The following is a 15,603-nucleotide window of genomic DNA, read 5'->3' as shown; positions in this document are numbered from 1 at the left end:
ATTTCATCCTAATAGTCTCTTGCATATTGTACAGGGCGTGAAGAGCTCAAGACACAGAAGTGTTTAGGAAGGTAGCTTCCCCAAGATGGCAGAGACATGTTATCTGTGGAATATGTTCTGCTGCTCAGCACTTTGTTTAGACTTGAATGATGTAATGTGTATAAACATTCTTTGTAAACTCTAAAGTGATATACAAATGTTAATCTTTGTTACCAATTACAAAACTCATGAATGTGTTTCTTAATTTGACAATTCTAATACCAGTTTGTGCTAATATTTTGCATTCATATTGCAGCTTTAACAATTTTGGAAGAACAGATTGCCAGTGAATCTGAAACAGGAGTTATGGTAAACAAATCTAAATTTCAAAATTATGATTTTTTTAAAAAGCTCTGTATCATAGATATTATTATATAATAATGCAAAATATCTGTGCTTTTCTTAGTTGCAAACAATGCTGGTTAGTGGTCACAGTATTCCAGAAGAACTTGTCATAAAGCTAATATTGGAGAAGCTCAAGTCCCCAGAAGTCTCTCACCTTGGTATGTTTATTTTTATACATCAGTGGCTATCAGAGCAGCCTTAAGAACTCGTGCTTCAGCTGAGGCACAAATAGTTTCTGGAGTTGCTGTTTCTTTTGCCCCTGGTACAGGTCCGAGAGTCTAGATTCAATTGGGTAGCTCAGATAGTTTTATTTGCCTGTTTACTTGTTTTTTTCATACTTTACATTTGTAAAAACAAATTAAGTTTATATAGTCCAGTCTTCTTTTAGTATTTTCAGCAAAAGCATCAACAATCTGCTGCAGTCCTCGCAGTGCTGACAGCTTCTTCTGACTGCTCTCCTCTCCACCCTGAGTGTGATTAGTACAGTAAGTCCTGTCAGTGGTGTAGGTTTCTCTGTATTAATCCACACTTATCAGGCAGGAATGAAAATTAGAATAGCCCCAGCTTACCCTCTGGCTCCAGGTACCAGCAGGCTCTAGCCTGTTCATCCAGTCTACCCTCTAACTCTGGGCCTGAGAAGTTTCCCTGCCCTCAAACAGGTGCTGAACAGAGGCTTTGGAATTGTCCAGTCAGGAGAGGTGAGCTGGGCAAGGGTTGAATTCAGACTAGGGCTAGACATACTGTCTCCTTAACCAAAGTACTCACCATTGTGGTGTGTCAGACCTGGGTGTTAATGCCAACCATCATTTCAGAGTCTTGAAAACAAGTTAAAAAAAAAGGTTGTTAAGCAAGTGAAGGCTAGATCAACAACAAGAGCCACACCAAACTAGGGGAATGCTGAGAAAGCAAAAAAGCAAGAGCACAAAGAGGAGGCAAGCAGAGAAAGGTCTGGTCCAGTTCCTGAGACAGGATCAATGCGTGCAGTGGCTGTATTTTTGCAGGCATGCCTTGGGCTCATTTAAAGAGCCTCAAATAGGAGGGTGACTACCTTAGGATACCACCATGATTTCCGAGTGGTTCAAAGACAACAGCAAGAGCAAACAAGAAAGCCAAGTTGGAAACTAAAGATTACAGCCAAATAAGAGAGAATCATGATACAACTCAGACATCCAAACTCAACATAACAGGTCTCCCTTTCTGCCTTTTAAAGTTAAACTACTTAGAATTGCTTCTTTGGATAGTGCCCACCGTGTTCTGGCAGGAAGTAGAGTGTTTGAGAAAGCTTAGGAGAAATTGACGCATTTAAAGAGGTTTTGGATTACCCTGGGAGTTGTTTATCTGATTCTTTTAAGTAAAAGATTGCGATCAGCATGTTCTTAAGTGCGCATTTTAAAGTTGGCTTATAGACACATTTAGTCATCTACCAACAGGTGCTTAGTGGTTTTTCTATTATACTATGCTAGGCATAGCATCAGATAGAAGTTTAAGCTTTTTGGTCTCAAGGCTCCTTTACACTTATAAGAATTATTGAGGCCCCAAAAGAGCTTTTGCTTACACGGGTTATATCTATCAGTAGTTATCATATTAGAAAATAAACTAAGAAATATATATAGCATTTGTTTAAAAATAATAACATGTTAACATAATTAACATATTTTATAAAATAATCATATTCTTCAAGGCAAAAAAATTAGTGAGAAGAGTGGTATTGCTTTATATTTCTTGCAAATCTCTTTAATATGTGGTTTAAGAGAAGACCTAGCTGGCTTGTCACATCTGCTCCTGCTTAATGTGTTGCAATATATTGTTAAAGTACCTGAAGAAAATCCAGCTTCGCATAGATGGGTAATTGGAAAAGGGAGGCCCTTTAGAATAACTGTGGATATTCTTGATCTTACACCAGAACTTGACAAGGAAAAGTTTATTAAAGGTTAGTTGCATTGTGGAATCTGAAACCATATCAGTGAACTTTTCAAACTGTATTCCATTAAAATCCATTGATCTGTCTTGTACTTGGAATGGGTCTCTTACCCAGGCATGATTTGGTGGCACCAGGCATTGGTTGTTTGGAAAATATTGTTCACTGAGTTATGCAGACCTTCCAAGTGTTGACACATGTCATTGTACAATATCAAAAAAGTCATATTTGTTAATATCACCACCAATTTCATCAAGACAAGTTTTAAGAATTGGGAAGCTGTTAAGCTTAGGGCAGTGGATACAAGTTTTTCAAAATACTAATTTTCACTTAAAGTTTATAATTGACAACAAATGCTGTCAGTTTTTGTCCTTGAAGTGAGAGGCTCACTCTATTCACTTTTTATCAAGTGTCTGCCAAATATCTGAAGCAATGTAACTGTAATTTGTTGTCAGTTGTTCTTCAAAGAAAAAAATGGTTCTATTAAAAGAGCAGAAATATCTGTTGGAGGCTTTCATTTAGCACTGAAGGAGTTGAGACTTTATTCTATTAATAAGAAAAAGTTTTTCAAGCAATACAATGACATAATTAAAGAAATATATTAAGGAACTTAAAGTGATGGTGGTAAACTGGGTGAATCTCAATGGGATGATTGAGATTCCCAGGTAAGGATGCAAGCCAATGAATGTGCTAAGCCAAAACCACTGATACTTTCCAAGACCGTATGGGAGGTGCCTGGGTATTTTATTACTCCCTCTAACTTACATAAACACTATACATATATTTTCTGTTGTATCATGAAATGTTAATTTAAGGCGGAAAAATAATATATCATGCAACCCCTATAAAATACCTTTACCATTCATCATATGAGCTTTACTAATGAGTTAAAAGAGTTATTAACATGGAATTTACTTCCTTAGGCACCTCCTATGCCTAAAGTAAATTGATTTGGAATTTTAAAAGATGTCTCCACCTTGCCCAATGATTTTATTTATTATCAGAAAAATATTACTCATAGTAATATTTCCTTAACTATTGATTAAAAAATGTTGATATACAATTTTAAGATCTGCATTAGTGTTCATCAATTACCAGATGATATTTTATAAGTAATAATAAATCCATGCTTTCACATTTGGATAATATAAAACTTTAAACACTATATTTTACTCTATAGGTTATATTATCACTGAATTACCAACACTTTCACAGGATGCCATGACTACTTTGCAGCAAATTGACTTAATTAGAAATTTAGATATGAAACCTGATATTATAATCAATATTAAGGTAAGAATAGTTTTTTATTTAGTATAATTAACCATTCTTTTCATGGTAGTGAAACAAAAGGATTGTTTACAAGAATTTTAAATATTTAGGGAAGTACTAATTTATGCATCAATCATTGGGACCGAGTTAGACTTTCTTGCACCTCTTGCTTTTGCGCCCACGGCTCCATCCACAGCAGACACCTCCTTGCCTCTTCACCAGCTGTAATCCTAGCCACCCTCTGAAAGTCAGTGCAGAGGAAAGTTCTGCATCGCCTCTTTGGAACTTTCCTCAGGGCCATCTCCTGTATACTGACACACTCATTAACTAATGCATTCTCTCTCTCCTCCCCTCTCCCAGAGCACGTTACTTACTACAGGAAAGGTAAATACTTCTCTGATGACCACTGATATTACTCTCTTCGCTCTGTCATGTTATTTCATTATATTCACATTGAACATTTTCCTTCTGGACTGTGCCTCACTTAAAGGAGGAATCATGTCTGACTCACATGAACATCAACCAGCACAGTGTTTGGCACTGAGCTGACCCCTGATAAGTTTGCCAGTTAAATAAAATGAAAGAACGAACCAGTGGTTTGGACATATGAATGTTAAAGAGCACTAGTGGATTAAGAATCAAGGCAGAATCCTTTTCCCACTCCTTTTGTTTCTCAGCTCTTAGAATTTGGTAAATCACTTTTAGGAGCCTTAATTTCCTCTTTACAAAAATAATTAAAAAACTGCCTCATGGGGTTGTGAGAAGAATTCAGTGAGGACTACTTGTTTATATAAAAATGAATGATAAGCTTTTATATTCACATCCTGTTTCCCCAAAAGGCTAGTCAGCTCAAAGTAAATTAGATGGGTCTCAGCTCAGGTGTGGGGACCCAGCTGTAACAGGCAGGTGGCATTCAGTGCTAATCATGTTGCCAGGGACACAGGTCATGGTCAGAGGCCTATCAAAATCCCTGTGACGTTGACACCATTGTCACAGCTGTGAACATTTGAAGTCTAAGCAATGGAACATGTAGATTGTATGGGAACTTTAAGACTTGGTGGAACAAGAGCACACAGGCTGCAGGGCCCCAGATGCTTACTAAATCTGGGGCATCAATTTGGTTGTAAGTTTGATGAGAGAAGTAGAAGGGGAACTATGACCAATTATATAAATTCATATTACCCATGAGAAGATAAGCCATTCCTCAGGAAACACAAAACATTAAAAATGAGAGAAACATCTTACATAGGTCTTAATGTAAGAGATTAAGAATGAAATCCTGAACCCCATTTATATTACGTGTGATAGTGGGTGTCCATGGCAGTTTCTGCAGTGTAGCCAGAGGGTCATCGAGGGTCTAATGTGAGACTGAACTTGATACAACACACACTTCTCTGATGGTTTAGCCATGTTTGGGGATAAAATCTGGAATTTCTAGGGCAAACTTACTTAGCCTAGGGTCCATGAATCCTTCAGCATCCATGAACCTCCTAAAATTATGTGCAAAATTTTGTGTGTTATGTGCATCCTTCTGAAACAAAAGCCTATAGCATTCATCATATTCTGAAGGGGATTTGTACTACAAACACGTGGTTAAGGGCCAGTGGTCTGCAGCAGTGATGCTCACAGTCCAGCTTCAGAACCAGTCACGTCAGCAGCACTCAGAAGTTTGTGAGAAATGCAAATTCTTGCTGTATACCTGAAACTAATATAAAATAATATTGAATGTCAACTATAATTGAAGAATTTTTTTAAAGAAACAAATGCAAATTCTCTGGCCCCGCCTTAGAACTACGAGTCAGAAAGTCTCGGGGTAGTCTGGGGGTATCTGTGTTGAAAAGTCCTTTAGGTGACCCTGATGACCACTGAAGTTTGAGGACCACTGCTCTGAGTCCTTGAGACTCACCCTCTTGTTAATCACTTCCTACAAGTGGAAACAGGAGACAACTCCAGGCAATAGTCTTAGTCAAGGACCCACAATGTAGATATTCTGTGTTGCTGAATAAGAGCATATGCATTTTAAAAATTATCTGAATGCGCTGGGATCTTTTTTATTGTAAAAAATTTGGACCTTAAATAAAAGTCTTGCCTCAATAAATAGTCCTCCCATCTCCACATAGAGGTAGCCTGAAGAAATCAGAAAATGAGCAAGGAAGGTTCTAAAGTTTCTCATTTCTTTGTTTCTCCAAGTTATGGTACCTGGACTGTTGGCATCAGAATCACTGAGGATGCTGGTTATAATGTCTAAGCCTCACTCCAGACCTAATAAATCACAAGGGGGGACAGAAACTTCTATTTACAATTCTCTATGTACAGTTATACCCTGTGGTTTTGAGAACCACAACCATAGAATATCATCCAGAGGTTTTTGCCCTGAAAATTATTCAGAGCAGGATTTATAAACCCAAACCCTAGTTGTCATTACCACTGTGCCACAGGACATGGGCTGTGGATCAGAAGGCCTGGCTCCAAGTCGGAGTCTCGTCTCCGGACATTGTGATCAGAGACCGGAGTCCACAGCTGCCAGCTCAGCTCTTCTCTGACCAGCAGAGCGGCTTAATCGTGATGTTGGGTCCCTTCTCTTGTATGATTAGTTTGAGAACTGAGTCAGAGATTACACATGTGAAAACACTTTGAAAGAAGAAAATTACTCACAGATTTGGTTTTGGCTTTGCTTTTTTTTTTTTTTTTTACTATCCAGACTCAGTTTTCTCATTTACAGAATTAAAAGTGTAGACTAGAATAGATGACCATTCCTGTCCCATTCATGATTGACATTTTATAAAATATTTCACCTATAAAACTGTAAATATTGTAAATACACAGTAATTTTTGTTGAAAATATGTGGATATTCCCCCATTTTCCTCCATTCTCACCCTTTTATTTTTTTAAATCACAGTTGACATTCAATATTATTTTATATTAGTTTCAGGTGTACAGCATAATGGTTAGATATATTATTTATGAAGTGATCTCTCCAGTAAGTATAGTACCTACCTGGCACCATAAATAGTTATTACAATATTATTAACAATTTTCTTTATGCTGTACTTTACATCCCTGTCACTATTTTATAACTGCCAACTTGCGCTTCTTACTTCCTTCACCTTTTTTTACCCAGCCCCCCTTGAATCCTGGAAGCCATCAGTCCTCTGTACTTATGAATCTGTTTCTGTTTTTCTTTTTTGTTGTGTTCTTTAGATTCCACATATAAGTGAAATCATACAGTATTTGTCTTACTCTATGACTTATTTCACTTAGTATAATAACCTCTAGGTTCATCCACGTTGTCACAAATGGTAAGGTCTCACTCTTTATCATGGTCAAGTAATATTTCCATTTCATGTCTGTACCACTTCTTATCCTTCTGAAACTAATTTGACAGAATCCTCCTGTGTACCTTTGCAGGCTAAACTGATTTTCTAATGTATTTCTCTCTTTTTGCCATTCTTCTAACGCCCTCTTTTCATGTCAAAATGTCTGATGTTTTCTCACACATATTAATTTTGGATAAAGAAAAGTGTTGCCATAGCATAAAAGTTGTGTCTTGTGCCTCTCTTGGCATGTAATGAAACCTGACACTAAATAATACTTAAAAAAATATTACATTCGCTCAGGGTTTTAAGGGATTTTTTGGTTTATGTATTGTGTAATATATAAATAGGAAGTAAAAGCATATTTAACATGTTTTAAAGTATTGCTAATGTTCCTTAGTGCCCTGACTACGACTTATGCCAAAGAGTTTCTGGGCAAAGGCAGCACAGTAGCACAGGGTTCATATACACACGAGATCAGTGGGATCTAGAATTCATTGAGAATCAAAGGAGAAAAAAGAAAGAAGCCCAAAAAGAAGCAAAAAGTGAAGAAGAAGGGGAAGAGGAAGAAGAGCAAGAAGAAGAAGAGGTAATATCCTAATACCACATACTGTACTTTTAAAAATTTATGACAATTACATTAGATAATAGAAAATAACAGATAATACAGATATATCTAATTTTTTTCTTAATTTAGTTTGGAGGAAATAAAGATACTTCACATTTTCAAGAACTATTAAATCATAATCTGAAGGTCACAAGTGTAACCCTCTTGTCAGTATGGAAGTCCCTCTACATGCTGTTGGGTAATCTGCTTTATTCCATAGCAACAGAGAGTTACTGGTCACATACTATGTATAAAGCATTATGCAAGTTACAGGGAGGAGTTGGAGCAATAAAAGACAAAGTGTAATATGAAGAGCAAGGTAGCCCAGGCATAATACAATTTATGAGGTTAATATAACCCTGATTCCAAGCTCAGACAAAGAGAGCACATAAAAAGAAATCTATAGCCCAATTTCACATATAGATGTTACAACAATCCTAAAGTCAGTACTAGTGAGCATAATGCAATAGGGCATCAAAGGAATCTTCTCCCACAAGTTAGTGAGGAAAATTTAATATTAAGAAATCTGTTAACAGGTGAGGGGCTGGATTTGGCCCACTGGGGTGGGGGAGGCAATAGTTGGCCAGTTCCTGCTCTACGAAATATACATGTGAGTTCTATTATAAATTTATAATTTTGTATAATTTTTATACTTTCTATAGTTTAGAATATTACAAGTAAAACTATTTGTTAGGACCTAGACCCCATTAATTTATAGATGGACACATTACAGATCAATTGCTCAGTAGAAAAGATAACCTCCAGAGGTCACAGTTCTATTGCCCTATAGGATATTAAGCTGCTTAGCATCTAAAATAGCTGCCTAATTTCCATGATTATATACACTTCAGCTTTGTCATACTGCTGATTCCCTCACTAATGGGTTCAATGAGTCTTTGACATTTGTTCTTTCATTTAAGACTAGATCTTAAAAGTTCTTGTTACAAGACAAAAAAATATAACGTGTGGTGAAGAATGTTAGCTAGACTTAGCATGGTGATTATTTTGCAGTGTGTATAAATATTGAGTCATCATGTTGTGCATTTGAAACTATATAATGTTAGTTGGTCCGAAGGCTGTGGGTTATTGTTAAGCTGAAACTATATAATGTTATGTCAATTATATATGAATAAAAACCTATTCATATAAGAAAGCCTATTGAAAATCCGAAAATAATCTTCCATATGCAAATAAGGCATTGTATAATAGCATCTATTCCAGATCTTTTTTTTAAAAAAGGAAAACCTCATAGCAAATAGGAATTTTAAACTATGCTACTTTAGTGTGAATAGAACACGCCATCTTAAATAAAAAATGGTGAGATACACTTTCAATGACTTCCGGCAAGATGGAGGAATAGGTGGTCGCACCGTACCTCCTCGTACAACCAAGATTAGAAAACCAATAATTTACAACAATAATTTACTATCAGAATAACACCCAGATCCAACAGAGGATTTATCTGAATGGAAGTCGGAACTGGTGGATTTTGGACGAAATTTAGATGAAAGAATGCAGAGTACCATAAAACAGATGCAGGAAGACACGCGGAGGAGAGCCAATAGTGAAAGGAAGGAATATGAGTCTCAAAACAATACAGTGGACCAGAAGGAAGATAGAATCAACCAAGCAGGAAAGCATGATGAAATAAGAATTCAAAAAATTGAGGAAAAGATTAAGAGCATCCAAGACACCTTTAAACGTTCCAATATCCGAATTATAGGGGTACCAGAATCGGAAGGGGAAAAGCAACAGATTGAGCACGTATTTGAACAAATAATAAAGGAGAACTTCCCCAATCTGGCAAAGGGAACAGTCTTCCAAGAAATCCAAGAAGCTCAGAGAGCCCCAAAGAAGTTGGACCCAAGAAGAAACACACCAAGGCACATCATAATTACATTAGCCAAGGTAAAAATGAAGGAGAGAATCCTAGAAGCAGCAAGAGGTAAGGGGACAGTCACCTACAAAGGAGTTCCCATCAGACTGTCAGCTGATTTCTCCAAAGAGACCTTACAGGCAAGAAGGGGCTGGAAAGAAATATTCCAAGTCATGAAAGACAAGGACCTACATCCCAGATTGCTCTATCCAGCAAAGCTCTCAATTAGAATGGAAGGGCAGATAAAGTGCTTCTCAGATAAGGTCAAGTTAAAGGAGTTCATCATCACCAAGCCCTTATTTTATGAAATGCTAAAGGGACTTATCTAAGAAAAGAAGATAGAGAAAAGACATGTATAGTAAAAGGACAGCAAACTCACAAATATCAACAACCACACCTAAAGCAAAACCAAAAGAAACTAAGTAAACAATTAGAACAGGAACAGAACCACAGAAATGGAGGGCACATGGAGGGTTAGCAGCAGGAGGGTGGGAGGAGGAGAGAGGGGGAAAAGGTATAGAGAATAAGTAGCATAAAATGTAGGTTGAAATTAGATAGGGGGAGGGCAAGAATAGTACGGGAAATGTAGAAACTAAAGAACTCATAAATATGACACATGGACATGAACTATAGGGGGAAATGTGGGTGGGAGGGGGTACAGGGTGGAGGGGAGAGAAGGGGGGAAATGGGACAACTGTAATAGCATAATCAATAAAATATATTAAAAAAATGGTGAGATACAGAGGTCACAGCTCAGTTATGCGGGCCATAGTTAGGTCAATTTGTGATTTTGTCCAGGGATATAATTGGAAAGAGTGAAGAGTGGGATAGGCTAGGCCTACACTGTCTGATACGGTAGCCACTAGCTCCATGTGCCTATTTAAATTTAAATTAGTTAAAATTATATAAAAGAAATTCAGTTCCTCAGTAGCATTAGCTACATTTGAAGTGCTCAGTGACCAAACGTGGCTCTCTTCCAAATTGGACAGCACAGCCACAGAGCATCTCCATTACTACAGAAAGTTCTTCTACACAGCTACAGAGTGCATGCCCTTCTTCAGAGGATAGTTCCCTCTCAGCTCCAGCCCAGCCAACTCACACCATGAGCAAAAAGTGGCCTATTTTTACCAAGTAGTCTGGTTTCTCCAGAGAAACCAAAATCAGCATCATAAAGTAGTTGGCAAGTAATCTGAAAGTTGTAAAACACCCTGTAGTCCATGGAAAATTTGATATTAAGAAAGCTGTTAACAGATGATGGGCTAGATTAAATTATGGAAAGATGGGAAGGGAAAGAAGAAGACGAAGGGGAAAGAAAATAAAAAGAAAAGATAGGAAAATAATTAGAAATATTTAAATTATGTACAACTGTATGCTGAAAAACTGGACAACCTGCATGAAATGGATAAATTCCTAGAAACATACAATCTTCCAAAACTAAATCAGGAAGAATAAGAGAATCTGAAGAGACAGAGTACACTTAGTGAAATTGAAGCAGTAATCAAAACTCCCAACAAACAAGCCCTGGACTGAATAGCTTCACAGGTGAATTTTACCAAACATTCTGGGAAGAACTAACACATCTCCTTCTCAAACTATTTTTAAAAATTTAAGAGGAGGGAAGACTCCAAAGCTCATTTTACAAGGCTTACATTATCCTAATACCAAAGCCAAAAAAAAGGAAATGCCAAAAAAAAAGAAAATTATAAACCAATATCCCTAATGGACATAGATGCTAAAACCCTCAACAAAATATTAGCAAACTGAATAGAGCAATGCATGAAAAAGATTATACACCACAATCAAGTGGGATTTGTTTCAGGAATGCAAGGTTGGTACAACATTTTCAAATAAATGCAATACACCACATAAACAAAATGAAGGATAAAAACCACATGATCATATCAATAGATGCAAAAAAAGCATTTGATAAAATCTAGCACCCATTTATGATAAAAACTCAGCAAAGTGGGAATAGAGGAAACACATAAACATAATAAAGGCCATATATGACAAACCCAATGCCAGCATCATACTCAACAGGCAAAAACTACAAGCGTTGCCCTTAAGACTGGAAACAAGACAGGGTTGTCTGCTTTCACCTCTTTAGTACTGCAGGTCCTAACCACAGCAGTCAGACAAGAAGAAAAATAAAAGGCATCCCAATTGGAAAGAAAGAAGTAAAACTTTTTATTTACAGATGACATGATACTGTACATAGAGAACCCCAAAGATTCCACCAAGAAACTACTAGAACTAATAAGTGAGTTCAGCAAAGTGGCAAAATACAAAATTAATATCCAGAACTCAGTTGCATTTTTATATGCCAATAATGATCTAACAGAAAGGGAAATTAAGAAAACAATCCCGTTCACAATTGCTTCAAAAAGAATAAGATACCTAGGAATAAGCCTAACCAAGATGTAAAAGACCTGTACTCAGAAAATTATAAGACACTGAAGAAAGAAATTGAAGGAGCTACAAATAAGTGGAAGCACATACCATGTTCATGGCTAGGAAGAATTTACATCATTAAAATGTCCATGCTACCCAGAGCAATCTGTAGATTCAAAACAGTTCCTGTCAAGAGTCCAATCATGTATTTCACAGGACTTGAACAAATATTTCAAAAATTTGTATGGAACCACAAAAGACTGTGCATAGCAACAGTGATCCTTAGAAGGAAGAACAAAGTTGGAGGAATCATGCTACCTAACGTGAAACTATACTCTAAAGCCCTAGTACAGCATGGTACTGGCATAAAAACAGATACGTATATCAATGGAACAGAATAGAGAGCCCAGAAATAAATCTACCCTTTATAGTCAATTAATATTCAACAGAGGAAGCAAGCACATACAATGAGTTAAAACCTACCTCAATAAAACTTAAAATAAAACTTACCTCAAGTTTTGTTCATCTGTAAAGGCCCTTTAGGGTGTTTAATCTCTCTTAAATAAAAACCCCCAGTCTCTGATTTTCCCTTCTGCTTGCTTCTCCCTCCAAAACGGCATAGGTGTAAAGAGGAAGGGATGTGGGTTGTAATTAAGTAATCATGACCATGAAGTTATTTGAAATCTTTTATTTTTCCTTTTAGACATTTATTGCCGAAATGCAGATGGTAGCTGAAATTCTTCAACATTTAGTTCAGAGGCCTGAAGATTATTTGGAAAATATTGAGAGCCTCGTTAAACTTTATAAGGAGGCAGTTCTTCATGCTTTAGAAGTAAGAACAAGATATATTGCTGAAAATGGGAATATTAACATTTGTGTTCTATCACTAAACAGTGTTTACATTTATTCACCTCTGTATATCATCTACCTGACTCTTCTCTTGAATTTGGTAGAATGCCTTTAGAATAAAGTTTCCATCCTGAAGGCCATTTCAAAGAACAATATTATTTTACTTTTACAAAGCATTAGTGTTGTTGAAAAGTGCTTAATGAACTGCAGTTTTCAAAAGTCAGCAGCGGAATTTGTTTATGGTTGGAGATTGGAAAACCCATGTAAGAGACTGTTTAGTAAAATCATTTTCAAGGTGTAATTTATGAGTTTATCAAAACAGTTGTACACTTAAGGTGCATCTTTTATTTTTAAAGGAATTGTTAGTTTATTTAAATTGCAATCTAAAGGAGAATTATCTCCAGATTGGTTTCTGTGACAATGCCATTCAAAGTTGATTGTATGTAAACATGAAAAGGCCGTTATATATTTTATAATAATAAACTTATAGTTAAAATAATCAGTGTTTGAAGAATATGATTACTAAAATTGCAGGTATGTGAAAAACATATTTTATATGGCCAAAAATCCAGGAAAGACTGCCAAATTTGTGTTGGAAATTTATTCACCAAACATTTATTGAACCTGGGTATTTGTCCAGACATACAGCTAGGCAACAGAACAAGCTCCCCAAACCCTCTTCCTATTTGACAGAAACTAAAATTATTTATTCTTTGTTTTATGATGTTTATATATTTTTAAGACAAATAAGTAAACCATTTTAATTCTCATTATCTGTCCCCCAAAATGGGAACCAATTTTTTCCCTTTTTATTGAATTTATTGGGGTGACACTGGTTAACAAAATTATACAGGTTTCAGGTGCACAATCTCACAACACATCATCTGTGCACTGTAGTGTGTGCTCACCACCCCCAGTCAAGTCTCCGTCCATCACCATTTATCCCCCCATACCCTCCTCCACCTCCTCCACCACCCTGCCCTTGGCAGTCACCACACTGTTGTCTGTGTCCATGAGAGAACCAAATTTGTTTTCTTATGTATGGTTTTTATTCCTCCCTTCCTCCTCTTCAATCCCTGGCCTTTAAACATAGATTCTTAACAGTAATTTACATGTCTATGTATAACATTCTGTCTCCCTTAAATAAAAATATCCTGCATAGTCCTAAAGTAGCTGGCACTGGGCATGAAATAAAGCATAATCAAAAGCAGATTCAGAAAATTAGAGAACTGTATTCACGGGGGGAAAATAAGCAGAGATAGTCTCTTCAAGGTAAGTGCATGGTCTTCCATACACGCGTCGCAAATGCTCAGTGCGGTGCCCAAAGCATGGTGAGTAGTAAATGCTTAGAAGATGCTCAGCTGAACAAGTGATGAGATCACAAGGAAAAAAAATGATAGCTTCAGTTGCATTACAGGTAAGACTTCTGGAAACAAATTTTTTTAAAACCTCATTCAAATTAAAAGATAAACTGGAAATATATCCATGTCAATTATGAAAAAGCCATAGAAATGTTTTTTTTTAACCTGTAAGTTCTCACCCTTCTGAGATAAACAGACCACAAATATGAGCAGACAGGTCACAAAAATGAAAGGCAAAAGAGTAACAAGCCTCTACAAAAAATGTTCAGCTTCACTGATTATGACAATGTTAATCGAGATAATAAAGTATCATTTCCATGATCAAATTTTAAAAGATGAGCAAGGAATAAGACTTCCTCATGCCAGGAAGAATACGGTAAAGCAAATACCTGCTGCTGGATGGAGTGGAAATCAGTGAGGTCATTTCAAATAGCTTGAACACTGAAAATAACATGCAGTATATCGTGTGTAAAGCATTTTAGCTTTCAAGATTTCTTCATAGTATATTAAAATTCTTATCTTGTATTCAGTCGTTCCAGCGATTCTAGATTACAGTGCTTCTTTCCTATTACTTGCAGGAAGTAATGGCTGAACACAATTCCCTGCATTTCATTGAGCTAGATGGAAACAGGCCCCCAGAGGAGCTCTTCACGGTTAGTGCAATTTTCAGTAAATATATTCCACAGTTTGGAAAATGAAAAAGTTGTTGACTGGATTGTACTCATTTTAACAACCATCAGAAATAGATTCCAATTTTAACCATTTATTGTTAGAAAAATTCATTTTGACACTTAAAAATGTGATGTTGTATTATTCATTTGTTTATATTTAAATCAAAACTGCACTTGAATCTAAAATCTCTGTATAATCAAAAGTGCCTCAAAGAAAAATAAAAGCAAATAAATAAGATGATAAGATGCTTAACATGAGTCACTAGAGAAATGCAAAACAAAGCCGTAATGAAATACCGTTTCACACCTACTAGGATGCCTGAAATTAAACAAAAACAAAAACAGCGACTAACAAGTGTGGCAAGGATGTGGAAAAGTTGGAAACCTCATACGTTGCTGGTAGGGTTGTAAAATGGTGTAGCAGAAAGGCAGAACCTAGTCTGGTGAAAAATAATCTGAAATTATTTCAAAATTGAAACTCTTAAGGATCAGCAGCTGGGAGGATGGATCTGACATTACTGAGAGAGGGAAACTGGGAGAAGTGTATTTGAGGTGGGGTGGTGGTGAGGGCAGATCATGAGTTTTATCTTGCACGTTTACATCTGAAGTAAGTAGCAGACATCTGTGTGATAACAGAAGATAAATATTTGTCTCTGCCTCTGGTTCCTGGCACAGAGCTCCCCAAACCCATGTGATTTCCTAAGTGATAAGAGCACTAAGAGCATCTTTTGTTCTATTGAGGTGACTCTCAGTAGGCTCCTGGAGGGTGCTGGATGGGGGCTGGGCACCAGAAAGACCTGTTTATGAAAGGACATAATGAAGGATACAGATGGACAGCCAGATGAAGAGATACATAGGGTGAGGTCTGAGAGCGCCCCAAACTCAGGAGCTCCTGTCCCTGTGGAGTTGCGGGTGTGTCACCATCCAGGTGTAGACATGTTCGCCAACCTGGAAGCTCT

At 36.8% G+C, this 15,603-nt stretch overlaps 1 protein-coding gene across 2 annotated transcripts in view; it reads left to right on the top strand.

Annotated features, from left to right (window-relative positions):
• The window catches only part of AK9 (adenylate kinase 9), a 114,240-nt gene that overhangs the window by 13,402 nt on the left and 85,235 nt on the right, over positions 1-15,603 (top strand). For both annotated transcript variants that reach the window (XR_004902869.1, XM_036024565.1), the window contains exons 4-9: positions 296-348; positions 446-542; positions 3,483-3,595; positions 7,290-7,478; positions 12,467-12,595; positions 14,552-14,626. Coding sequence is in view for 1 of the 2 variants with exons in the window: in XM_036024565.1 (XP_035880458.1) it covers positions 296-348; positions 446-542; positions 3,483-3,595; positions 7,290-7,478; positions 12,467-12,595; positions 14,552-14,626 (656 nt within the window). In the remaining variant the exon portion in view is untranslated. The remainder of the gene's footprint in view (positions 1-295; positions 349-445; positions 543-3,482; positions 3,596-7,289; positions 7,479-12,466; positions 12,596-14,551; positions 14,627-15,603) is intronic.

The sequence above is a fragment of the Phyllostomus discolor genome, chromosome 4, assembly GCF_004126475.2.
Source record: "Phyllostomus discolor isolate MPI-MPIP mPhyDis1 chromosome 4, mPhyDis1.pri.v3, whole genome shotgun sequence".
In the NCBI taxonomy this organism is placed as follows: Eukaryota; Metazoa; Chordata; class Mammalia; order Chiroptera; family Phyllostomidae; genus Phyllostomus; species Phyllostomus discolor.
Note: the sequence above shows the minus strand (reverse complement) of the source record. Positions and strands in the feature narration are given on the sequence as shown.